A 26,623-nucleotide genomic window follows, 5' to 3' on the forward strand; every position below is an offset into this window, starting at 1 on the left:
CACCTCCCCAGGTTGGAATTGCCCAACCCTACAGGCCAACCTGATGAAGTGGCTTTACCAACTGAGAGTCCCTCTTCCCAAATGAGTCTAGTTCAGAGCATAAAACTAGTCAGCACACACAGGCCGGCCTGGAACTCAACACGCAGCTGAGGACGGAATGCTGGGATTCTAGGTGTGTACTATCAGACCTGGCTTATTTAGTGCTGGAGATGGAACCCAGGGTCCAGCGTGCGCACTAGGCGAGTACTCCACCCAGCCATGCCTTTGGCCCTCCTGTTTTTAGGTTATTTTATTTTAATGTGTATGACTGCTTCCTCTGCGCAGTGTGCAGGCAGCTTGTCTAGTATTTTGCAGTCAGTGCTCCTAAGCACCTTAGCACTCACAAGGCCCTCAAATTCTGAGTCTTGTTTTGTTTTTCAAGACAGGGTTTCTCCCTGTAACCTTGGCTGTCCTGGAACTTGCTCTGTGGACCAGGCTGACCTTGAACTCACAGAGATCCACCTGCCTCTGCCTCTCAAGTGTTGGGATTAAAGGCTTGTGCCACCACTGCTTGGCCAATTTCTGAGTCTCAAGGAGCCTCCTTTACATAGCAAACTTTCTTGTAGGACTATCTTTTGCGGGACCATCAGCTCCCCAATAACGACCCAGAGACTTACTTTTAATTATGAGAGCTTGGCATTAACTTAGGCTTTCCCCCAACTTAATGAACCCATATTTTTTACATATGTTCTACGATGTAACTCTGTTACCTCTTCTTAGTAAGGCACATACATCCAACTTCATCCGAGTCGGCTGGCGAATCTGTGCACCTGGATTTCTCCTTCTCTTTCTCCCCGGAAATTGGCCTATCTTCTCCTGCCTAGCTATTGGCCATTCGGCTCTTTATTCCACCAATCACAGCAATACATCTTCACACAGTGTACAAATCTCCCACAGCACCTTTAGAGCTGCTTGGGAGTTCTAGTTTCTTTTCTATCACTGACCAACGCAACTTAACAGCAGAAAAAGGTTCATTTTGTCTAATACTTGTAGCTCTCAGTCCTGTTGCTGAGGGACACTGGGGCAGGCACTCACAGGGGCTGCGTGCAGAGGAAGGCTGCGTGCTAGTCTTCTCTCTGACTGGCTCAAGCTTCCCTACCTGCTCAGATCTCCAGGAGTTCCATGAGTGCTGGGAACTATGGTCTGTCCTCCGGAAGAGCATCAAGAGCTCTGAACCACCTCTCTAGCCTCGGTTGTTTTATTTGACAGCCCTTTGAGGAAGGGTTTTTTTGTTTTTTTTTTTAACATACTTCTGACACCTTGTTTGTTTTTGAGACAGTGTCCTATGCAGCAGGCACTGGCCTCTACTATGATCTTCCTGCCTTAGTCTCCCTCAGCTGGGACAGCGGGCGGGCTGTGCTACACACCACCCACCCAGTTCCAGCATGAGCTTATTGAACTCTACAGTGTTTCTGGAAGGTGAGACAACCTTGACAAAAGGGGAAGCTGAAGCCAGCTGATGGCGGTGCCTACCTTTAATCCCAGCACTTGGGAGGCAGAGGCAGGTGGATCTCACTGAGTTTGAGGCAAGTCTGGTCTACAAAGCAAGTTCCTGGACAGCCAGGACTGTTGAACAAAGAAACCCTGTCTTGAAAAAAAACAGAAACAAAACAAAACAACAACAAAAACCTCAACAACAACAAAAAGGGAAGTCGAGGCACAGAGACCCGGTTCAAACAGGCTGACCAGCTGCGGGCTCACATGGACAACCACCAGCCTCTGCTTCCTTTGCATTTATTTCCTTCTAAGAGTAGTGACTGTTTTGGGGGTGGGCTGTGGTTGCCAGCCAGGCATGAGAAGGGAAGCCCAAGCCTCCCTTGAGCCCCCCTGGTTGGCTTCATCTCCTTGGGGACCCTCCACTGCCTCCCCCATCCACTGGCACCCCATTCCTGCCTGTGGTCAGCCCAAATACCAGATAGGGTGAGTCTCAGCCATTCTCAAACATTCCTCATCACTGTGGCTCAATTTAGGCTGGCTGAGGTTATGAAAATAGAGCGGGGCGGTTGGAGCAGGAGGGAACTGGAGGGATGGGCTAGATGGGCCTTGCCACCCTATCCAGCCCTCTGCCTCCTCTCTTCAGGGAGGGGATGGTTATCCCCTCAGGCCCTGTGGTATAGCTCTGTGTGTGTGTGTGTGTGTGTGTGTGTGTGTGTGTGTGTGAGCATGCGCGTGTGTGTGTGTCCTGTGTTGAGAGATGGAGGACAGCTGTAGTCACAGGGGAAGTTGGAGAAAGTGAATGCTGGAACGGAGCGTGAGGAGAGGCAGCACTGGGCTGATTATGGTAAGATGGGCAGGGAGGGTCTGGAGCGGGTCTGCCCACCCCTGGCTGACTCTGGTTGCTGGTTAGGTGGCCAAGCCTACCCTGTATGGGGGAACCCCTCACCAGACTGGCCTGTTGATCCCTTGCTTTACCCCAGAGGCCTCAAGAGCTGCTGCTGCTCCTGATGTTGAGGTGGGCCGGAGCACAGATGGAAGACCCTGCCTTCCCACACTTGGGTGACAGCTCACAGCCCCTGTTGAGGGCCTGTCCTTGGCGCTGCTCGTGTCCCCGAGACGACACAGTGGACTGTGCTGGCCTGGGCCTGAGTGTGTTCCCAGACAACATCACCAAGGCTGCTAGGCACCTGTCCTTGCAGGTGAGGGCCCAGGCAGGGTCCAGGTGGGAGGTCCACGTGCCAGAGCTGAGCCTGGCCAGGCCAAGGGCAGACATAGAAGCACTGTGTGTCTGGAGAGCTGAGTTTGGGGTCCGCATCTTAGAAGGAGTAAAGTTGTTTTAATCAAAACACCGAGTTCCGAGTCAACCATTGTGATGTTGGGGGTGCTTTGGGAAGATCTGGGAAGATCTGCTGGTAAGGATTCTGAGGCAGGAGGATGGACACGAGTTTGAGGTCATCCTTCACTGCATAGTAAAGCCCCTGTGTGGGGAAAAAAATGGCTAGGGAAGTGTCAGAGACCAGGTTGGAAATTAGCAGCCTGTGGGGCTTGGGGACTCAGGGTAATTGTGTTGACTGCGGGTGTAGTAAGGGGCCCAGTGCCTTGCAAGTCTCAAGGTTGTTTGGGGTCAAGGAAGGGGATGTTTTCTTTCCTCCTCCTCGTCTTGCTTTTGGAGACTTTAGGGATGAACTCAGGGTCTGCGGATGCTAAGCAAGGGCTCTGCGCCCGGCCACACCTCTAGGTTACTAGTGGAGGAGCGAGTGGCAGGCCTTGGTGTGAATGTCTTTTCTCCATGCTGCAGAACAACCAGCTGCAGGAGCTCCCCTACAACGAGTTGTCTCGCCTCAGTGGCTTGCGCACCCTGGACCTGCACAGCAACCTCATCTCCTCAGAGGGTGAGGACCTCGAGCTTGGAACAACCAGGTCCCAGCTCCTCTCCACATCCGCTGTTTGCCCGTTGTGGCCAGCTCTTCGGGGGTTTCCACAACTGCTGAGCACGGTGGAATTTCAAGGGTTGGGGGATGGTAGTGGCTGTGGCTTTTGAATAAGGACAGGATGTGTACGGGGTGGGGGTGGGCAAAAGCCTGGGAACCTCTACTAGTCCCGAGCCCTCGGAGTTGGGGGGGGAGGCTAGACATGCCGGTTCCCTCATATTGCCCACCGTGCTCCCACCCAGGTCTGCCTGATGAGGCCTTTGAGTCCCTCACCCAGCTAGAGCACTTCTACGTGGCTCACAACAAGGTGAGCCTGTGAGAGGGTGCATCCTGGCTGGGGTCACCCAGCATGCAGGACCTGGGTGTGGGGCTGGGGAGGTGGGAAACCCGGCCCCGGGACCAGATGCTGTTGCTGTTGCAGCTCTCTGTTGCACCCCAGTTCCTGCCACCCTCCCTGCGTGTCGCCGATCTGGCTGCCAATGAAGTGGTGGAAATCTTTCCTCTCACCTTTGGGGAGAAGCCTGAACTCCGGTAGCCTTAGCGCTGGCTCCGCCCCCATCCTTTGATTCCAGGATCCTGCCCCCAGAGGCCAGGGAGAAAGAGGCCTGCTCTGGGAAGCATGCACAAGGCTTTGCATAAGGAAAAACAGAGGGCAGCCCTGTTTTGGAGGGTCTGAGGCACAGCTCTGCCCTGCGGGTGGGGAAGCAGAGAAGGCTGGGTTCTGTTCTGGGAATCCTGGGACAGGACTCTGCGCTTGGGGGCGTGGGAGGAGGCGGGTGGCAGGGTGGACTCAGATCAGTTTTGGAGGGTCTCGGGCCCTCAGCTCAGTTTGTGGAAATATGTCCCTAAACTTGGGATCAGAAGGGCATCAACTTTGGGGAGTCTAGGGTTGTGGCCATGCAGTGGATGGGGGGGGCTTGAATGGTAAAATAGGGTCCCATACACTGTATCAAAAGTCTAGACTAAGCCCAGCAGTAGTGTCTCAGGCCTTTAATTCCAGCCCTTGGGCGGCAGAGGCAGGTGGATCTCTGAGTTCGAGGCCAGTCTAGTTTTTCAAAGTGAGTTCCCAGATAATCAGGGCTACACAGAGAAACCCTGTCTCGAAAGAAAAAAAAAAAGTCTAGACTAGGACAGATATCATCTACTTCAACATACACACACACACACACACACACACACACACACACACACGCTCACCCTTCTCTCTCAGACAGAAGCAGAGGGCAACTCCAGCTGCAGTTGAGGGGCAGCAGCGTTGGAAAGGGTGGTGTGCGCATGCCTGGGCTGGTAGCTGCAGCCTTACCCTTCTCAGGTCTGTATACCTCCACAACAACCGACTGAACAACACTGGTTTGCCACCTACCACCTTCCTCGGTTCGGAGGCCATTACCACCCTAAGTCTCTCCAGCAATCAGCTCAGCTACCTGCCACCCAGTCTGCCATCCTCTCTGGAGCGGCTTCACCTGCAGGTACCCTGCCCACCATACACACATGCCGGGGCCCAGGTCTCTTAAGGGCAGCCTGTGGGGTTCCTTTGCCTGCTCCTTTCCCATCCTTTCAATGGCTCCTCAGAAGCCCAGATGTTAGAACAATCAGTTTAGAAAGAAACAAAACGTGGCTGCCTTGTACAAACAAGACAAGTTCCTGGACACCTTCTCTCAAGAGCCTCCTGTGGCTGCTGTAGCTGTCCAGCCAGACGCTCCACTTCACTCTCTCCTTCCTCCAGAACAATCTTATCTCCAAGGTGCCCAGAGGAGCCCTGAGCCTCCAGACGCGACTCCGGGAGCTGTACCTCCAGCACAATCAGTTGACAGACAGTGGCCTGGATGCAACCACCTTCAGGTAGGCACACAGCAGTTCTGTGCTGACAGCAGCCCCCAACCCAGTTCTTCATTCAGTGAGTACCAGTGCACACCCAGCTGCCATGAACATGAATGGTATTAGTTTGGCAGTATCTCTGTCTCCTGGTACCAGTTCTTGAGATTCTATTACCCAATAGTTGTGTTTTCTTATTCTGTGTGTGTGTGGTGAGGAGATGGAATACAGGTTTTTCTTTCTTTCTTTTTCCTTTTTTTTTTTTTGAGATAGGACTTCTCTGTGTAACAGTCCTGGCTGTCTTGGAACTTGCTTTATAGACCAGGCTGACCTCTAACTCAGTGAGATCCTCCTGCCTCTGTCTCCCAAGTGCTGGGATTAAAGGCATTCACCCAGCTGGAATCCAGGCTCTTGCATATGCTAGGAAACAAAACAAGTCTTCCGTCTACACCACTATCACCCCTGCCACACACACACACACGAGTTCTAGACAGGGAGACAGCTGTACCTCAGCTGTTTTGTTTTGTTTTTTGAAACAGGGTTTCTCTGTAGATTTGGAGTCTGTTTTAGATTGTTTTGTTTTTTTGACAGGGTCTCTCTGTGTAGCCACAGCTGTCCTGGAACCCTCTGTAGACCAGGCTGGCCTCCAACTCATTTAGCTCTGCCTTCCTCTGCCTCTTGATTGCTGGGACTAAGGATGTATGCCACAATGCCCAGCTTAATTTACTGTTATGTGTATGAGTGTTTTGCCTGCATGGATGTCTGTGCATGTGCGCAATGCTTGAAGAGCTGTAGGAGGGTGGCTGATCTCCCGGGACTGGAGTGAAGGCGGTTGAGAGCTGCTCTGTGGTGCTGGGATCCTAACACTGGTTCTCTGGAGGAGCAGCCAGTGCTCTTAACTGCTGAGCCATCTCTCCAGTCCAGCCCTAGATCTTTTGAAAGAATCTGGCTTAATGCAGTCCAGGCTGGCATGGAACTCACAATCCTCTCAATCACCTCATGAGTGCTGGGATTTCATACCTATACCCACGGCTGTTCTGGCCTTCCATATGTATTTCTGTATCATATCAATCTAGCTTTGTTGCTACATCGCTCTCAACCTGAAATCTCCAGTTTAAAGGAATCCTAAAACCATTCCCTTCCTTTCTGGTAAGATCTATAGGGGTGTCCTCCCCCACCCCCGGCCTCGCACTCATAGAGATCCATTTGCCTCTACCTCCCAAGTGCTGGGATTAAAGACGTGAGTCAACAACGCCCAGCGGGGTTCTCTTTCTTGAAGTGACCATTCCATCACCCCTCTCTCCCATCAGCAAACTAAGCAGCCTTGAGTATCTGGACCTGTCCCACAACCAGCTGACCGCTGTGCCCGAGGGTCTACCCGGAACCCTGACCATACTGCACCTGGGTCGCAACTGCATCCAGCAGGTGGAAGCGGTGCGGCTGCACAGAGCGAGGGGCCTGCGCTACCTGTTGCTGCAGCACAATGAGCTGGGGGCCTCGGCGCTGCCTGCCGGGACGCTGAGGCCTCTGCGGGCTCTGCACACGCTGCACCTCTACGGCAACAGGCTGGAGCGCGTGCCCCCAGCACTGCCCCGCCACCTGAAGGCCCTGGTGATGCCCCACAACCGCGTGGCCGTGCTAGGTGCTCGGGATCTGGTTTCTGCGAGAGCCCTGGCGGAGCTCAACCTGGCCTACAACCGCCTGGCCAGCGCGCGCGTGCATCCGGGTGCCTTCCGCCGCCTGCGCGCCCTGCGCAGCTTGGACCTGGCCGGCAACCAGCTGAGTCGGCTGCCGGAGGGCCTGCCCCCAAGTCTGCGCTCTCTGAAACTGCAACGCAACCAACTGCGGGCCCTGGAGCCAGAGCTGTTGGCCGGCCTGAATAAGCTGCAGGAACTGAGTCTGGCGCACAACCGGCTCCGCGTGGGCGACATCGAGCCGGGCACCTGGCACGAGCTGCAGGCACTGCAGGTCAGGGGTTAACTACAATGTGGTTATCTCTACCACACCGTTGGCCCAGCTACTCCCCAGTTCTGAGCCCAGGCATGCCACAGAGCCCCATGGGAGCAGCATGAATGGCTAAAATAGACCCTGTTTGAGTTGTTGCTGGTATGTCCCCACCTCCTCTATTCTACCCAGCTGGGTACAAGACAGGGCCCATATGTAAGCACTGGGCTCAGATGGAAAGGGATCCTGACAATGCAGAACCAAGGAATACTGAGTGCTACAGCTCGGTGGAAGCTGCTCTGGCAGTCGGGAGCCAGGGCACAGGGCACAGGGCACAGGGCACAGTAAGGGAAGCAGCTTGCAGCCCTGCTCTAGGGACGGTTTCCCCAGGGTAACAGCTCTGCTAGGGCAAGAGAGGGCTTCCCCAGCCAAGTTGTTACAGCTCCGCTGCTCAGCTCCATTCTCCAGGGTAACAACTCTGCTCTGCTAGGGGAAGGTTTCCCCAGCGAAAGTGTTACAGCCCTGCTCTGATCCCTAGTCTCTGGCATCCCCCCACAAAGTAACAACTCCACAGCTCTGGCGGAAGGTCTTCACTCAAACCCTACTCAAGAGATTTATTGGGAGGGAAGAATCCAGGAGAGTGGCTGCCTCTGCCAGCGTGCAAGAAGGGCAGCCACAACCAGAGTATGAGCAGGGCTTATATAGGGCTTCCTAAGGGAGCAGTGTTTCCAGGGAGATTTTCAGGGTGGGAACTGGTCAGATTTCAGTCTCTTGAGCTCAGATTGGCTAGCTCTCTGCTCAGGGATTGGCTTGTTTCCCTGCACAGGGATTTGGGCTAAAGCATTTCTTTCACTGGCTTGGTTTTCAGGGCCAGGGGTGGGTTTCTTTGGCTGGCTCCTTTCTCCTACACCTTCTCTCTTTCTGACCCTAAGCATCCTAGTTAGGACAAAGGGCCATCTGGGCAATCAGTGTGATAGAAGGTAAGGAGCATGGCCAGATATGGGGACTGCACCTGGCTGCACAGCTCAGGGAAGGCTGAAGTAGGAAGGGGGAAGCCAGCTGAGACTACAGAAAGAAGAAAGAAAAGGAAGGGGAGGTGGGAGAGGTATGGAGGAAGGGAACTGAAGAAAAACCAAGGGTGTGAGTGAGGAGGATGTGAAGGACCACCATCCTCACATTCTGTGTCTTGTTGAATCAGACTGGTGGGGACCAGATCTACCTTCACATCTCATAAGTATAACAGAAATAGATCAGGCTCAGCAGATCTCTATGGAGTGAAGGAATTTGGCAACCATTATCAAATAAGAATCTGGAGGAAGCCTAGCTGGGCATGCAAGAGGCAGAGGACTGGGGAAGAGAGGGCTGGAAGCTCTTTGGCTGTGTGAGTCTGCCACGGTGCTGTCTGCCTGTCAGGTGCTGGACCTGAGCCACAATGAGCTCTCTTTCGTGCCCCCTGACCTGCCTGAGGCCTTGGAGGAGCTGCACCTGCAAGCTAACCGTATCAGCCACGTGGGCCCAGAGGCCTTCCTCAGCACACCCCCACCTGCGTGCCCTCTTCCTGAGGTGAGAACGGGAGTCTGGATAAGACAGTAGCTCTTCCATCACTGCCCTGACATCCCTGCCTCTCTGCACAGGGCCAACAGGCTTCATATGACAAGCATCGCGGCCGAGGCCTTCCTGGGGCTTGCACATCTACGTGTGGTAGACACTGCAGAAAACCCAGAACAGGTCCTGGTCCAGCTGCCACCCAAGAACAGGGGAGCCCTGACCCCCAAGGGCTAGCCAAGTAGCCCTGAGCGCTGATGTACTGTGGACTAAGGAAGTTCTCAGTTGGGGCCTTGGAGGCTGGGCCTGTTCTGTCCAGAGCTGGTCAAAGCACTATGAACAGGTGTCTACTAGGGGTGGGGGGTGGGGGCTGAAGCAGGAAGCATGCTGACCTGAACATTCTGGGGTGCAGACTATGGTGATGGGGTAAATAAACTGGACCCCTTTCCACGTTCACACGGACTCACCACCTCAAAGGACTGACCTTCCGTCCCTGAGATCAAGTTGGGAGACAAGACCCTAGAATTTGAAGTCAGTCAGTTTGGTCCCACGGCCAGTGACTGATGTGGATGACCTGAGACAGGTAATTAAACCCAAAAGGCCCAAGCCACAGGCTCACCCAGGCCTTTCCAGAGAACTGGGCAGTGTGGGGAGCCCAGGCCAGCCACTGAGTGGGCCACATCAGGGAAAAAAAGGCAGAGCGGAGGCGGGCATGGCCTTGGCTGTTTATTCTGTGTTGGCCCTGGGTCAGCACAGCCCCTGGAGAGTCAGCTGAGTTTGACAGCCGCAGTGGCATCTTTGGAGAGGGCTGTGGGGTTCAGACTGGGGAGGGGCAGGAAGTAAAGTGCTTGCAGGGCCCTCTGGGCTTGTGTCCCAGCCACCCTCTGCTCCAGATGCTCCTGGATGTGCAAACAGGACTCTCCAAGGCCTACCCAGATACACTGGGATGAGGGTGCTGTCGCAATGTCCCTGGGGCCGGCCTGGACAGGGTGAGTCCAGAACCAACTGTCCGCTGATTGTCTGCTTGTCTGCTCGGTGGCCCTGGAGTTCTGCCTGGCACTGGACTTTGGGGCCTGTAGGCCAGAGATGAGCCTCACCTGCGGAGTCGCTGCAGCTGGGGAAGACATAGAGGGTCAGGAGACCATCAGCACATATGCCCCCCAGCCCCTCTAGCCACTCACCTCGCTCTCCACCAGATTCCGCCGGTACAATGCTTCCTTCGCAGCCTCCTAGAGGAAGGGACGATTAGCTGACAGTCTAATTAATATAAAATAGGGGCAGAGTCTGCCCCATACCTGAGTATCCACCACATGGGTTCGGCTTACCCTGCTTCCGTCATAGCCCAAGCGCCGGGCGGCCTCTGTATAGAAGTGCAGCTGACGCTCCAGATGGGTTGCATACTCTTGAGAAGTGGCAGTGGGGTTAGGGTCAGGCAGTTGCTTCTCCCCACTCCCCACTTTTGTCTCTGTCCCATTCCATGGGATCCTCAGTTTCTGCACACAGGTCTCTCCCCAGCCCCCTTCTTCAGTTCCTCCCTCACTATAAACACCCTCCCCAGGCCCACTCAGGCTCCTACCCTTGCGGATGGCAGCGCCCCCCTGCTCCAGCTGTGCCCTCTGCCACTGGCTACGCTGCACTACGTCCTGGTACTGCTGGGCCACTTCTGGAGGCACAGGCCGGCGTGCCTGCCTCAAGGCCAGGATCTAGAGGGTACAAAGGGGACTCTGAGCCAATCTGAAGTCCACTCCTAAGCCCACCGCACTGAGCCCAGCAGGCCAGGCACCCACCTTCCTTTCTAGCCGCTCTTGGTCAAAGGCCAGCACACTCAGGCTATGCAGGGGACGTGCTGACCTGCAGGGCAGAGGAGAATGTCGGGCTACAGAGGAAGTGGTGGGGATCCAAAGGAGTCAGCTGGGCAGGGGCACAGGGGGTAGGGGATCTCAGAGGGGCCTCAAAGAGTCCAGAGACCAGAGAAAGTAGACCTGATGCTAGAGGTTCTGGGGCATGTCTGTCACCCCAACACTCAGGCAGGGGGATCATGAATGAGTCTGAGACCTGTTAGAGGAGAGAGACAGAAGTGGACATGTCCACAAACTGAGAGGAGGACAGAGTGAAGAAAGAGGGGCTGAGTATGTTGACAATGGGCAGATCACAAAAGGACACATAGAGGCTTCTGAACCCAATTCCCCAGGGGGAGGATTCGAGACCGGCTCTGAAGCCAGACAGGACACGGTCTGATGTGCCATGGAAACCACAGAAGGAGCTGAGAGACAAGAGCGTTCCCCTCAGTGTGACCTCTCCCAGGCTCACCTGTTCCCTGAGTCCCTCCAAGAGGTAGCAATGGGAGGCACCTTTGCTTTGGGACCAGTGACCTGTTTCAGTGGAGAGAGCCAGTCTAATGAGTTCTGAGTCCCTGAGCCCAGCCTTCCTCTCAGGGGTGGCTGATGAGCAGGACTCACAGTGGGCACAGCTGCTGGGAGGTGGTCAATGACCAGCCACCTCTCCGTTGTAGTCTCCAACTGCTGGGCTGTCAGTGGCTCCCGGATCCGGACCATCACTTCAAGTCGCCCCCCAGTGGGCCGTCGTCCATCCAAAACCTAAGTAGGAATAAGGGGTGCTGTGGGCAAGAGCAGTCATCTCACACAGGAGCTGGGGGTGGCGCTGGTGACAGCAGACCAGCATGCTCCAAGTCGACATGCACCCACTGCCCTCACCTCCAGGATCTCATGGACTTCACAAGCCGTCTCCAACATATCCAGTTTCAACTGGGCTGTGCCCAGCACCCTGTCGGTCTTGAACAGCCCCCTGTGTAGGAAGGTGCAGGAAGCTGTGAGGCAGGCAGGCTGCTCCACAACCCTGGAGCCTAGAACCTGCCATCTCTGGCTTACCCCTTGTGGACCACTTCGAACTTGATGCCCTTGGTTTGGATGGCCCTTCGGAAACCACGGTGGCCACGGTTGATGCAGAGTTTGAACTGTTCTTTAAATTCTATGCAGGGAAGGAGGGAAGAATGAGAAGAAACCGGCTGTGTGGGAGAGTGTGTGTGTGTGTGATTGTAGTGGTCAAAGCACCACCTCAGGTGTCAGTCTTCATCATCAGCCTTGTTTGAGACAATGTTTAATTTGTGCACCCCAGCCTAAGGAACCCACAGGCTTGCTTGTTCTCACCTCACTATAGGAGTGTGGGATTACAGAGGCATGTTACTGCGCTACCTTTAAGTCAGATCTGGAGATTCGAATTCACACACTTCAGCTTGCACTGCAATTGCTTTACCTACTGAGCCATCTTTCTGTGTTTTTTTTTTTTTTTTTTTTTTTTTTTTTTGAGAGTGCTAGGGATGAAACCTGGGGCTTGTGCATGCTGGGGTACACCTAAACTACAACCTGACTCTGGCCCCAATCCCAGATCTTCTTCTACAGCAGACAGGTAACTCACCAGGGGAGTCTGTATTTTTGATCACACTGGTCTTGTCTTTTTGAGCTTCTTCCTGTATCAGGGAGGAGGAAGGAATGATCAGATCCAGGCTAGACCTGGACTTCCTGCTTGTCTTGCTTCCTGGTTCCCACCTACTCAGAGATTGCACCTACCACATTGGGATAAGGGAAGTCAAACCGGACAAAGGCATCCAGGTCACTGGGGGACAGCCCTGCAGGTAAACAAGGGTCAGACCTTGGGAAAGAGACCAGCCCACCCTTGCTTCTGAGCCGCTGCCAACCTCACCTGTGGGTGTGGGCAAGTTGATGCCCTTCACGATAAATAGAAGCATGTCGTTGTTGCTCAGGTCCGGAAAGATCCTTTCAGTAAGCAGGGAAACAGAGGCGGCACCTCAGCTTGAGCCTGTAGCTCTCATTTCCCTCTAGACTGTGGGGTGTCACTCTAGGGTTCAGGCTGTAGAGTTAGGCATTCCCTTACCTGACTTCTGGGCTCTGTTCAGTGCTCATATATTTATTTGATACTCACTTCTATTTATGTTTCTGTATTTATTGTGTTTACATACATGTGCATGTGTTCGTGTGCATGCATGCAGGTGTGCCATGTCATACATGTGAAGGTCAGAAAAGAAGCTTTGAGAGTTCTCTTTTTCTTTGAACTCGGGTTGTCAGGCTGGTGGCAGGTCCTTTACTTACCTGCTGACCCACTTCACCAGCCCTCGTTGGCCAGTTTTATTTGTGCACCTACTGTGCAAACAGTGGCATTTTAGCTGCGCCGTTTACTCTGTATCCCTGGACCAGCCAGGATTCCAGCTGCTGTGGAGCACAGGCTAGCCAAAAACTTACTTTGTAGCCAATGATGACCTTGAATTTCTGATCCTCCTACATGTACTTCTGGTTCAAGGTCCTGGATTCCAGGATCTCATACATGATGGGTAAGCATTCTACCGACCAAGCTAGACACCCAGTCCCTTCCTTTCATTTAATAATCATTGTCTGAGTGTCTCCAGGTGTCAGCCGGGGACCTAGTCAATGCAGCACTGCATGCACGCCCAGAGCCTCGGCATGTCTGTACTCCTACCATGCATTTACTCTTGACCAGAGTTGAGTCCTGCAATAGCTTCCAGAAGTGTAGATCCCTCCCCAGCAGTACCCCAGTCAGGGGGCTGTGGGCCCTACTTGATAACACTGAAGGTCCTCTGCTCAAAGCGGGCAGCAGGTGTGGGCAGACTGCGGGCAAAGGCTTGTTTTAGGGTGTCCATGCTCCGCTTACAGTCTTCTGCCAGCTTCTCGAACCTGCAGGAAAAGGTATTGCTTGGGGCCCTGGTCAGCTGGGCTGCCAGCGCAGGTACCTGCGAGGCAGACACTTACTTGATAGTTTCAGCAATGTTACCCAGATGGGTGAACTGTGTGGCGTGGTTCAGACACATCTGCGGGGGAAAGCGCTGAGTATGAATGGAAGGCCAGGAGGAACAGTAAGGGACAGGATAGGGTCATGGGTGGGACCTCACTTCATGCTGCTGTCTCAGGAGTTTGGTAAGCTCCCCGTAGCGCCGCACAGCCTCCTGAGACAGGCCGGGGCCAGGCCGCTGCACCAGCACAAAATCGTCCTTGTTGACAGGAGCAGGTGGCACCTGTGGAGGATGAGGCTGGTAGGCAAGAGGCTGCTGGCCCACTAGGAGCAGCTTGTCTGGGGATCTGTCTTCTTCCCTGCCCCTTTATCTCCAGTGTCTGGGGTCTCCCTTCAGTTCCTACACTGCCTGACATAACAAAGCCATCCTCTGGGCATCCAAGCCTGTCTGGGCAGCCCCGTACATGTGAGGTCCTGATCCGTGGTTGGGGGACTAGGGATGCAGCAGTGAATAGAGACGGTGGCCAAGCACGGTAGCACACCAGTGATCTTAACACAGAGACGGGGGCAAGAGAATCGGAAGTCGGAGGACAGCATGGGGTACACAGTGAGTTCATAGCCTGCCTGTGTACAGTACAGAGACCCTATCTTTATTTTAAGAAAAATCAGAACTAGAAATATAAGAAGAGGGAGTTAGTCCAACAACTATCCAGCTTGGGGTGCACTCCAGGGTGAGAGGGCACGTGGGAAGGCCCTGAGGCTGGAGTGGGCCTGGGGTCTGAGACGGAGAAAGTGAAGGGTAAGGCAGATCATGCAAAACCATGGGCCACAGGAAAGCTCTGTGTGCCGCTGTGGTCTCCCTAGCTAGAATGTGTTGTTCAGCATTAGGTTCCCAGGACCCAGTGTGTGCTCCATACAGATTTTCTGTCATGGATGCTGCTGTCTATCATAAAAGGCATTCTGAGATCCTGCCTGATTTTCAGGTGGAAATCAGCTTTCAGGTCTCCGAAGACTAAATAAATGTTCTGAGTGAACAGTGCTAACCAAAGTGGCAGAGATTTGAGTCTCTTCCCTAGTGTTGGCATATAGCATTGCTCCAAGCCCCAGAAACCTTTGCAGTTCAGTATGGCCACATGGCTAGCTCTGGCCAATGGGAGATAAGCAAAAGGCCTGGGTTCTGGAGGCAGCAGGGGTGTTTTGCTGTAGAGAAATAGAGGTCAGGGCGGCGGTCCTGGGGCCTGCAATGACTCCTTTAAGCCACTCTGTCCTTTTACTCCACCCTTTCCATGGGCAGAAGGCAATGGGTTGGTGATCCATTTGGATCATAGGGACTAGGGTAAGTCCCTAGGAAGACGAAAAGCCTGGAAGCCACAAAAGGGGCCTGGGCCCCTCAGGCACCCTGTTATTGAGCCTAGCCTGTCCTAAGCTGACATGCAAGAAATAATTGTCTCCTTTCAACTACTGTCTTCCAGGGTCTATTTGTTACAGCAGCTTAGCTTAAAGGATGACCAATACATTCTAGGTCACATAGTTGCTAAAGGGCCCACAGGCGGTATGCGTTGAGTATAGAGGTCTCACCTTGGCGATGTCCACAGGCAGCCCATTGCGAGAGGCCTCTAGCATGGGCTCTAGCCCTTTGGCCTGGCGCAGATGCATCTTGGCGCCCTCTACGTCGTTCTTTTGCTTGGCACGCAGCGCAGCCTGCAGGAGCTGCTTCTTACGACCCTCCAGGAAGGCCAGTTGCTGCTGGGCTGTAGGTAGGGAAGCTTCAGTGGGGGCTGCCCAGCCCATGGGAGTCAGGCTGGCCTGGGTAGCCAGGGCAGGTGGGGTACTTACCCCTGGTGGATGTACCCTTTGGAACTGCTTTGCCTGTTGGGGCTGGTCCTGATGCGGGTGCTTTGGAGGGTGAGGACTTCAGCTGGGTTGTGGGGGCAGCAGGGGTATTTTGCTGCACAGGGATAGATAGAGGTCAGGGTATTCCCAGGGCTGCAACGACTCATTCTCAAGTGTCAGAACCCAAAACCAAGGACCTGTCTCTGTCCTCAACAGGGTGGCCTCACATTCATTATGTAGCCAAAGCTGGCTTTGAACTCCTCTCCAGGGCTGAGATTCCAGGTATGAGCCACCGTGCCTGGCTCATTCTCAGCACTGCCCACATCTACAGTCCTGCTACTGTCTACTCTCTGCAGTGGCCCTGTACAGGGCGGCTACTCTGCGCCCACGCTGTAGATGAAAGGACTAAGGCTCAGGGAGCAGAATGGTCTGCCCACAGCCCCACAGCCAAGGAGGGGCAGGCCTATGGTGTGGGGCTGCCTCACTCCTACTTGGGCCCAGGCCTCCCAGAGCTGTGTCCTGTTGTCACACCCTACCTCAGCCCTGACCCTTGCACCTTTTTAGGAGCCTCATCCTCTTCCTCCTCTGAGCCTTCATCGTGGTTAGCAAGCTTCATGGCAGTTTCCAGAACCCCCGCCAGGCTCTGCTGGGTGGGCTCTGCATTCTCCAAGCCCTGAATTGGGGGAAAGCCTGGACAGCAGAGTAACCTGGTCAATGCCTTCCGACTATTGTGAGGATGACATCAATCCCTCCTCCCACTCTTTTGAGGATGTCATCAGTCCCTCCTCCCTTAAGGAACCCAGGCCTTTCTTTTTGTTGGTTTTCTGAAACAGCCTCACTAAGTAGCTTGGGTTGACCTTGAACTTGCAATCCTCCCTGCCTTAGCCTCCAGTACTAGCATTATAGGTGTGTGCCATGCCAGTCTTCCTGCTTTCTACATACCAAAGATGGACTCTGGGGCTTTGCGCATGCTAGGTAAGTGTCTGACCACCGCTGGACCGTCCAGCCTGCCCTGAGACTGGGTGGAGGAGTGTGGGGTCCTCTAAGTACCAGACTCCTCCTTCCCACGGTACTTGCTTCTCTTGCTGAACCTCCAGGTCTCAGGCAGGTTCTAAGAGACTGTCAGGTGGGCCTCAGCTGGGAGAGGGCTCCCAGAAGTGGAAGATGACTTTCCACAGGTGACAGGTAGGCAGCTGACAACTTAAGAGGTTTCTACTCTGAGGACTGGCGGGAGGCTGAGGGAGGTTTTGGAAAGTCAAAGCCTGCGGCTTGGCAGGGGTGAATGGAATGAAGTCGAGAGGGAGGGAGGGAGACAGCTGGAAGATAGAATAGGCTCCAAAACAACCTCTTGATTTTGAGAACTTTCCAGTTTCCCTGATATAAACATTTTTGTCATGACTCACTTCACTCTGGTTAAGAGGCTTGCAAAGCTCCCAAGTGCACAGCCATGGCTGTGTGAGGCAGCCTGCAGGCAGGAACAGACCAGCAAAGGCCCAGTGGAAGAGGGTGTGGGATGGGGGGACTACCTTGGGATAGACCTTACCTGGGGGGAAACATAGTTGGGGTAGGGCCTTCCTAGAAGTGTGGCCTACCTGGGGGTACTGGCAGCTCAGTCACATCCACAGCACGGCCTGCCTTGTGGGCTCGAATGGCGTCTTGGTATTGCTACAAGGCACAGAGGTGTTAGGAGGACCTGAGAGAAGTCCTGGGAGCACTCATTGGACCCCTACACACCTTGACAATGCGTTCGTGCATGCGTGCCTTCCGCTGATCACCTTTGGCCTTGGCCTGGGCCGCAGCCACATGGTACCGCTCCATTCGCTGCTCCAGCGCCTCCAGGAGGCTCCTTGGAGGTTGGGGAACCTCTGGGCCAGAGGAGGGGGCAAGCAGATTAAGGGTGGAAGGAAGTGGAGCACAGGCCCCGTCTGCCCACCTCCAAGGATCTCAGCAGCCTACCTGGTCTGATGGGTGCTGAGGCAGGGGTCAAAGGTTGTGCTGCTGGCAAAGGGGGCTCTGGAGACAGCTGGTCTGGAGACAGAGAGGCCCAGCCCAGTGAAGGGCTTTGCTTGGTGATCTTTTTGGCAGCACCAAGATGAATAGAAGGAGTAGGAGAGGGCATGGGATAGGGTCCTCACCAGGAGGAGGGGGCATGGGATAGGGTCCTCACCAGGTAGAGGGGGCGTGGGATAGGGTCCTCACCAGGTAGAGGGGGCGTGGGATAGGGTTCTCACCAGGTGGAGGGGGCAGGCGGGAAAGGTCCACCAGTTCCCCACGGCTCAGAGCCTCCAAGACAGGGTCGAAACTCTGGGAGAAAGAATGAGATGGGTGGGGAGGGGGCTACCAGGATTCCAGGGGGTGTTCCATGCCCTGCCACTCCCTGGGGCCTCCCTCCAATGCCCTCCAATACTGAGGCATGATGCCGGGCACAGAGGAAGGCAGCTGACTAGAGAAGCTAGCAGAATGGAAGTCTGCCCTCTGTCTCTGTCTCCTTCCACCAGTAGGGCCCACCTGTGGGTCAAAACACACCTTGGCCACCCTCAAGTGTCTGGTGGCTGCAGCAGTGTCGCCCTGATGCTTGGCATGGAGGGCAGCCAGTTTGTACTCATGCTGGAGGCTCTGCAACTGGGCGAGGGGGCTGCAGGGACCTAGAAAGAAGAGGAACACTGCCCATCAAAATCCCTGCAAAATTCTTCACAGACCTTGAAAGAACGGTACTCAACTTCATACGGAAAAGCAAACAACCCAGGATAGCCAAACAATCCTGTATAATAAAAAAACTTCTGGAGGCATCACCATCCCTGACTTCAAACTCTACTACAGAGCTACAGCACTGAAAACAGCCTGCTACTGGCATAAGAACAGACAGGAGGACCAATGGAACTGAATCAAAGATCTGGATATCAATCCACACAACCTTCGAACACCTGATTTTTGACAAAGAAGCAAAAAAATATCAAGTGGAAAAAAGAAAGCATATTTAACAAGTAGTGCTGGCATAACTGGATATCAACATGTAGAAGAATGAAAATAGACCCATATCTATCACCATGCACAAAACTCAAGTTCAAATGAATCCAAGACCTCAACATAAAGCCAACCACACTGAACCTTACAGAAGAGAAAGTGGGAAGTACACTTGAATGCATTGGCACAGGAGACCACTTCCTAAATATAACCCCAGCAGCACAGACACTGAGAGAAACAATTAATAAATGGGACCTCCTGAAACTGAAAAGCTTCTGTAAAGCAAAGGACATGGTCAACAAGACAAAACAACAGCCTACAGAATGGGAAAAGATCTTCACTAACCCCACATCAGACAGAGGTCTGATCTCCAAAATATACAAAGAACTCAAGAAATTAGTCATCAAAAGAACAAATAATCCAATAAAAAAAAAATGGAGTACAGACCTAAACTGAGAACTCTCAACAGAGGAATCTAAAATGACTGAGAGACACTTAAGGAAGTGTTCAACATCCTTAGTCATCAGAGAAATGCAAATCAAAACAACTGTGAGATTTCACCTTACATCTGTAAGAATGGCCAAGATCAAAAACACTGATAACAATTTATGCTGGAGAGATTGTGGGGAAAAGGGAACGCTCCTGCATTGCTGGTGGGAATGCAAGCTGGTACAATCCCTTTGGATGTCAGTGTGGCAATTTCTCAGAAAATTAGGAAACAACCTTCCTCAAGACTCAGTAATACCACTTTTGGGTATATATCCAAAGGATGCTCAATTGTGCCACAAGGACATGTGCTCAACTATGTTCATAGCAGCATTGTTTGTCATAGCCAGAACCTGGAAACAACCTAAATGCCCTTCGACCGAAGAATGGATAAGGAAAATATAGTACATTTACCCAATGGAGTACTATGCAGCAGAAAAAAATAACAACAGCTTGAATTTTGCAGGAAAATGGATGGAGCTAGAAAACATCATTTTGAGTGAGGTAACCCAGACCCAGAAAAATAATTATCACATGTACTCACTCATAGGTGGTTTTTAAATATAAAGCAAAGAAAACCAGCCTACAAACCACAATCCCAGAGAATTTAGACAACAATGAAGACCCTAAAAGAGACATACATAGATCTAATCTACATGGGAAGTAGAAAAAGACAAGATCGGGGGCTGGGGAGATGGCTCAGCGGTTAAGAGCATTGCCTGCTCTTCCAAAGGTCCTGAGTTCAATTCCCAGCAACCACATGGTGGCTCACAACCATCTGTAATGAGGTCTGGTGCCCTCCTCTGGCCTTCAGACACACACACATACAGAATATTGTATACATAATAAATAAATAAATAAATATTAAAAAAAAAAGAAAAAGACAAGATCTCCTGAGTAAATTGGGAGCATGGGGATCTTGGGAGAGAGGGTTGAAGGGGAGGGAAAAGGCAGGGAGGGTAGCAGAGAAAAATGTAGAGCTCAATAAAAATCAATTAAAAAAGAAGAAGCAGAAGAAGAGGAACACACAAGCAGCCCAGGCCAAGCTCACCTCACACTGTCTACTTGATTCTCACCACTGAGTTTTGAGCCCATTTTATAGATGGACACCTGAGGCTTAGAGAGGGCATGCTCTCTGCCAACATCACTCAGCTTTTAGGTGGCATGAGGGACATTCAATCCTAGACCTGGAGGTTCTGCAGAATTCTTTAAAACCTGCTATAAAATCTGGGTGGTGGTAGTGCATGCCTTTAATCCCAGCACTTGGGAGGCAGAGGCAGGCAGATCTCTGAGTTTGAGGCTAACCTGGTCTATAAAGTGAGTTCCAGAACAGGCCCCAAAGCCACAGAGACACCCTGTCTCGAGAAAAACAAAACAAAACAAAACAAAAAACCCTACTATATCCCCTTTTAATCTGTCAGAGATCTTAAAGTTTAAAAGTAGCCAAAACTATTAAAGTACCGTAAAATTATGAGCATTATAATAACTATGTGCCTTTTCCCGCTTTGTGACATCTGGTGTTTTCAGGGCTGATGGTGGAGTGGAGGGCCTCCCACATCCTAGGCTAACTATACCACTGGCTCCAACTCCAGTCTTTCTGACCAGGAAATGCAGCAGATAAAGGCATCTGCTACCACCTGGTAGCCTCAGTTTGAACCCTGGAATCCACATTGTAGGAGATGAGAACTGACTCACAAGGATTATCCTCTGATCTTTGCAACCATTCCGTGGCATGGACAACCCCACCTTCAATTAAAAAATGAAAATTTAACCAGGCAGTGGTGGTGCACGCCTTCAATTCTATTCAATTCAATTCAATTCTTGAGAGGCAGAGGCAGGCAAATCTCTGTGAGTTCAAGGCCAGCCTGGTCTACAGAGTGAGTTCCAGGACAGCTGAGACTGTTTCACAGAGAAACCCCTGCCTCAAAAAGACCAAAATAAATAAATAAATAAATAAATAATAAATAAATAAATAAATAAAGTGAATTTAAAGTGATTGGAAACTCAACAACATATACTTTAATGAACAGGTTTAGATTCATTTGTTTCACGTGTACGAGTGCTTCGCCTGCAGACATATATGTGCACCACATGTGTGCCTGGTGCCCTATGAGGCCAGAGATGGCTTCAGTTCCTTTGAACCTGGAGTTACAGACAGTTGTGAGCCACCATGTGGGAATTGGGAACCAAACCTGGGTCCTCTTTAAGAGCACAAATGCTCTTAACTGCTGAGCCATCTCTCCAGGGATGAGACAAGGTCTTATGAAGCCCTAGCTGGTCTAGGCTTGCTATATAGACCAGGCTACCAGGCTGGTCTTGAACTCAAAGTGATCCGCCTCCAAAGCACCGGGACTAAAAGGTGTGTGTCAGCATGCCAGGCTCTACTTATTTTGCAAATTAGAGCAAAATACATAAAACTTACTTAAAATTTTATACTTTTCTTTCTTGGGGGGGTAGGAAAGGTGGCATACACCTTTAATCTTAGAGCTCAGGAGGCAGAGACAGTTCTAGCTCAGTTGAGTTCACAGCCAGCCTAGTCTATGCAATGACTCCCAGGACAGTCAGAGCTACACAGTGAGACCCTGACTCAAAATAAATAAATAAAAAATAATAATAATAAAAGCTTTCAAAAATTCTTATTACTGTCATGTGATGGTCAGCTGACAATTTTATGTACTTGGTTCTCTTTCCACCTCTTCTGGGCCTCATACTTTATCCACTTTCCAGATCTCTCTCTCCTGCTGAGGTGGGTCTTCTATAGCACCAGATGTCCTCCAAGTGCAATCCTCCTGCACCAGGAACTGATACGTATGTGTCAACGTGCCTGACTTGTTGTAACCACGCTTTTGTGTATGTTTTATGTGTGGATGTGTGCCTGTTGAGACCAGAGGCAAACATCAAGTGTCTTCCTCAACTTCTTTCTCAGACAGTCTCTCACTGAACTTGGAGCTCACCGACTGGCCAGACTGGCTGCCCAGCAGCCCCAAGGATCCTCCTGTCTCTGCTTCTCACTGCTGGGATTGTAAGACATAGATAGCATCATGCCCCTTCCTACACAGGCACTGGGCTTTGAACTCATAACCTCATTCTTATACAGCAGGGACTTTACCTACTGACAGCCATCTCCCTATCTATTAACTACCTTTTTAAAAGACAGGGCTTCTCTGTGTAACAGCCCTGGCTGTCCTGGAACTCTTAAGTTCATAGTCTGGTGGCATTACACACATCCACAAAATAGTGCAGCCACCCTCACCAACTCTATAACATATTTCTCCAAACTAAAACTCCACCCCCGTTGAACACTCCCTCCTGACCTCCCCCCAGCATGCCACCTGACATTCTACTTCCTGTGCCCATTCCTTCCTGGGAATGGGATTAGTGGCCTGTCTTCCATAGCTTCTTCATTTATAGTGTGTCCTAATGGCTCTTCCATGTGAGAGCACGCTAAAAAAAATGAAAACATTCCCTTTTATGGTCAAATAATATTGTAAGCACAGCCCGTGTTCTGAGGTCTCTGAAGAGCCCACATAGATCCTGTATCATCCTGGCCCTTCCCACCATTTACCGGGAGGCTTGGCAGGGGTTTGTGTGGTGCTAGATGGGGTCTCCAAGGTGACACTGGACTCTACGGCTGGCAGGTTCACAGGAGCCAGGTGGGGAGTAGCATGGGTGTGGCTGTGCCCGGCTGCTGGTCCCTTCCCCAACGTGACAAGTGGCGGGATGTCTGCTTCATTGATGATGTTGCCCTTCCTGGAAGAGGCCAGCAGGTTTTCCAGTGTCTGAAAGAGGGTGTGGGCATGAGTGAGAGGAATTCGGAGCTCAGTGCTCCTGGGTCCAGACAGAGTCCTAGCACCCTGCCCTTGGCCTGCTCACCTTGAGCCCCCGGTCATAGCGTCGCATCTTGGCACTGTCCCCAGCTTGCCTGGCACTCTCCACTGCAGACTGGTAGAGGACGAGCCTCTCCTGCAATATGGCCTCTACTCCTGGGTTGGAACCTGAAGGCTTTGGCTACAGGAAGAATGGGGGTACAATCTGGGTGGTAACCCCAATCAGACCACCCTAACCAGCCCCTCATAGTATGAACACGTGTCCCCTGGAACAATCTTTCCCACCCCTAATGATGGAGACACCACAGTTCAGAGGTTCAGAGGTAGTATGTCACCTGTGCCCAAGGCCACATGTAGAAGCGGGGAGAGGTGAGCCTTTAAACCCCAGACTGTGTGTGTATGTGTGACTTAGGGAAGGCATACCTGGGCCACAGACTTCAGGGGCTCCACAGCCTTCTGTTCCTCCCCAAGGACCTCATTTAGCTCTGCCTGCAGGGATACATGGCCAGGGTAGGAGGTAGAGGCTTGCTGGACAGGGCATTGGGACAGTAAACTGCCACATGTCCTGGCCCTGTGCTCACCAGCAGGTCCTCATCAGCCTCCACATCGTCCTCATCCGTCCCCTCCTCATCCTCATCCGGGTCCCTCATGCAGAGCCGGGCCATCTTCTCAATGGCCTCCATTGGCAAGGGACCTGGAGGCAAGAAAAAGGTTCAGCTAGAGCAGGAACTTCCCAGAGCCTCAGCCACCCCACACTCATGGCCCTGAAGAACAGACCCCTTTCCCTGAGCACCGTGGCGTACCACCATCACGGAGCCCTTCGAGACTGCCGCCATCTGCCGCCTGCCAACCCCAACCTCCAAGCATTCATTTCTTCCCTATCCAGTCTCAGCTATGCTGTCAGGCACCCTGAGTTCGAACCTCAGCTCTGTGATGCTCTCACTGTATGACCTTGAGCAGTTACTTCACTTCCCTGGGCTACGGGAGAGCAATAACTTAACAGTAGACTGTGGGAACTAAAGGTGAATTAAATTCTGGGAGCAGCAAAGCCTATACCGTCCCTGCCTCATCCGCAGAGAGCAGCACCTTCCTCCCAAGGCTTGTGCACTCCAGTGCTTGGGGATATGATCAAGTAAAATAAAGGCTTCTGTATAGCTTGTTGGATAAGCTAGACAGCCACAAGATAACTAGCAGGTCACCTGTGTGGCAGACACAACATGGATACACGAGACAGAATGACACTCATCCTGGAGAAGGCAGCTGAGATGTTATCCTGGCATCCAGAGCATCATGCAATTTGGGTTATCAAATGAACCTCCACACTGGATGTAGGGAGGTGAAAACACAGAAAACAAAACCACGAATCAAGCAGGCTTTTGTTGGCATGGTGTTTATGTTTAAGGAAACAGTAGTCTGTACAGTTCTATAAGAGAGTGATTTGCCAAATACCGGGAAATACTACTAGGGTTGGATTTTATATTTATTTAGTTTGTGTGTGCACATGCATATGTGCAAACATTGTGCTACAGCCCATGTGTAGAGGTCAGAGGGCAATTTTCCAGGGTCATTTTTCTCCTTCTACCATGTAGGTCCTGGAGACTGAACCCCCAGGACTGAACACAGAACTGTCAGGTTGGGGGCAAGCTTCTTTATCTACTGAGCCATCTTGTTGGTCCTCTGGCCATGTGTTTATTAACCAATAACCCACAACCTTGCCTTCTGTGTGCTTCTATCTAAAGATTTTCTGTATGCTGACGAGTGCACACTGAACAGGTGACCAACAGACCTGTGGCTCCCAGCTAACGCGCATGTTACTTCCCAAAGGGACAGGGTTACCACCCCAGCTTTGAAACACCAAGCAACACTGTGCTTAGGGCCACTGTGAATACTGAAATTACTCGGGGCTGGGAAGATGGCTTGGGTTACGAGTGCATACTGCCCTTGCAGAGGACCTGAGTTTAGCTCCCAGCACCCACATGGGGTGGCTCACAACTACTTGTAACCTCAGCTCTGGGAATCTGACACTCTCTTCCAGCTTTCATGTCTGTCTGTCTGCACATGTGGTATACTCACACAGACATACACAGACACACAAAAAAATTCTTAAAAAAAGGAAAGTTGTGGCAGAAAACAGATTGGATAAGACTCAGCAGCATCCACAACTGACCCTGTCACCTAGACCCCAGACTTCAGGAAGCGGGGGGCGGGGTATCTTGTTTTCCTCCCCCACTTCTAACCCAGTGCCCAGCTCCAAGTACTGTCCACAGCAGAAGCTCCAAGTTCTCAAGTGTGTTGAGCATCTCACCTTTGCCTTTGAGTTTCTCCAGGGCCTGGGGCTGGTCCCCCACCAAAGCCAAGAACTCAGACTCCAGTTCCTCATCATTTACCCCATCCTCAGGGATCATCAGGCCGTCTGGGGAAAAATCAACCAGCAGGCCGAGCTGTGGGTATAACCATTGTCCAGTTAGACCTTCCATACACCATTCAGCCCCAGGTGGCCAGGATGGATCCAGAGAGTCCCCATGAAAAGTAGGAACCAAATCTCTAAAAGTAAACTGTTTCTTGGGGAGACTAGGAGGCTGAGACACACATACCAAGCAACAGTGATTAAGTGCAAGCAAGGCTCAGCAGCGGAGAACCTGCCTAGAATGGACCAGAGTGGGGCTGGTAGATGCACTCATCAATAAAGTGCTAATTCTAACCCTAGCATGTGCAAAGCCCTGGGTTCCATACCCAGCATGGCAAGGAAAAAAAATTAAAAATGAAAGCCCTGACCACAACGTTGAAACTGGGTCTTTTCTATATTCCTGCCTTCCTGTTTTGGCTAATGACCAATAGAATATGATGAGTTACATGAAATTACCCTTTCTATAGGTCCAAATTGGCCAAATACTAGCAATTATGCATGGTTTCACCTACTGGGAATAATGATTACATACTATGTTCTAGCATTTTTCATAAATATCTCAGTAAGTCCTTACATTCGTCATGCCATTTAGGGACTCTTCCAGGCCTCCATTCCACAGGTGGTAAAACTGAGGCTCAGAGTTACAAATATATCTGTCAAACGTACCAAAGCCAGGAGGGAACCGGTGGTCAGAAAGATTCAGACCTGAACACTGAATTAGGCCCTGGGCTCTCTGGTTCAAAGTTGGGACAAATCAAAATCTCACAGGCTCTGTCTGGATCTGGGAGCATGACGTTGCGCCAAAGTCCTGTAGGCTTTCCTGTACGCCTCTGGACTGACATTTGTGTCTGGCCAGCCTGTTCATTCTTATGACCTTGGTTAGATGACTTCTTCTCCCTGAGTCGCGGTGTACTCATCTATACAATGGGAGTAAGGAGTGTGGCCTGGCCCAGTTGATTCAAAGGCTTGAAAAGCAGGTCTGATTGCTGTCTCTTCCAGGCTAAAACTGCTGCAGCAACAGGTGTTCTCCGTAACCAGGGTGGGGAGCCAGAAGCTGGATGGCCCAGGCCAGTAGGCCCTACAGTCGGGAGCGAGCCTCACCTCGGGGGGCGGGGACTTGGGCTCACCTGATGGCGAGAATCAGGCTTTTCTGGGGGTGGGGCACTCCCCGCGAGTGTGAAGAAGGGTGAGGCGAGACCCTGAGGAAGGGTGGGAGGAGACCCCCCAGGTGGGCAGAGGGTCGCACACTCACCTGGCGAGCGGTGACAGCGCCTCGGCCCGGGGGTGCCGGGGGTCCATTCCTCTTGTGCATCTTCCCGGGTCGAAGCCCGTACTACCAGCCCCGGCTCCTTGGCCTTGCCCTGCCTCTTCCCTGAAGCTGGGTCTCTGAGCTCGCCGTGTTCCTGAACTCGGAGTCCCTCCTCCGAGCCCGGCCCCCGGGATTCGCGAGTTCTGGCAGCCCGGCTTCCGCCTTGGCCTTCGGGAGCACGGCCGCAGGATTCGCAGGATCTCAGTCACGAAACTACAATTCCCGGCAGGCGGTGCGGGGACGCGCATGCGCCTAATATGAGGCGCGCGCGGAGAGGAGGCGGAGCATGCGTAAGGTGCGGTGA

The 26,623-nt window shown here is 52.3% G+C and overlaps 2 protein-coding genes across 3 annotated transcripts; one reads left to right on the top strand and one right to left on the bottom strand.

Moving 5' to 3' along the window:
* The first annotated feature begins 1,284 nt into the window (after positions 1–1,284).
* Podnl1 (podocan like 1) lies at positions 1,285–9,173 on the top strand. The gene is given in 11 exon segments (XM_048444483.3): positions 1,285–2,320; positions 2,457–2,675; positions 3,275–3,368; positions 3,650–3,714; positions 3,829–3,938; positions 4,720–4,876; positions 5,134–5,249; positions 6,533–7,190; positions 8,580–8,702; positions 8,704–8,729; positions 8,801–9,173. Coding segments are annotated over 11 exon segments (1,761 nt in total). The 5' UTR covers positions 1,285–2,275; the 3' UTR covers positions 8,949–9,173.
* A 251-nt stretch (positions 9,174–9,424) lies between these two features.
* Positions 9,425–26,527, bottom strand: Cc2d1a (coiled-coil and C2 domain containing 1A). Of its 2 annotated transcripts, none has more exons than XM_048444479.3 (29): positions 26,263–26,527; positions 24,909–25,044; positions 23,185–23,297; positions 23,027–23,092; positions 22,650–22,784; positions 22,342–22,555; positions 17,853–17,971; positions 17,558–17,630; positions 17,283–17,354; positions 17,061–17,191; positions 16,919–16,991; positions 15,883–16,016; positions 15,330–15,441; positions 15,072–15,244; positions 13,654–13,776; positions 13,514–13,572; positions 13,322–13,438; positions 12,432–12,505; positions 12,299–12,357; positions 12,147–12,198; positions 11,600–11,699; positions 11,426–11,516; positions 11,171–11,308; positions 11,022–11,083; positions 10,499–10,562; positions 10,288–10,414; positions 10,037–10,113; positions 9,893–9,940; positions 9,425–9,825 (listed from the first exon to the last, which is right to left on the bottom strand). In XM_048444479.3, exons 1-29 carry the CDS (start codon positions 26,320–26,322, stop codon positions 9,805–9,807), a joined length of 2,823 nt encoding a protein of 940 aa, XP_048300436.3. In that variant the 5' UTR covers positions 26,323–26,527; the 3' UTR covers positions 9,425–9,804. The 2 variants fall into 2 exon arrangements, with proteins under 2 accessions (XP_048300436.3, XP_048300437.3); XM_048444480.3 differs by having other exon boundaries at positions 24,909–25,016; positions 26,263–26,526.
* Between the last annotated feature and the right edge of the window lie 96 nt (positions 26,528–26,623).

Source organism: Myodes glareolus, chromosome 22, assembly GCF_982192425.1.
Source record: "Myodes glareolus chromosome 22, mMyoGla1.1, whole genome shotgun sequence".
NCBI lineage: Eukaryota > Metazoa > Chordata > Mammalia > Rodentia > Cricetidae > Myodes > Myodes glareolus.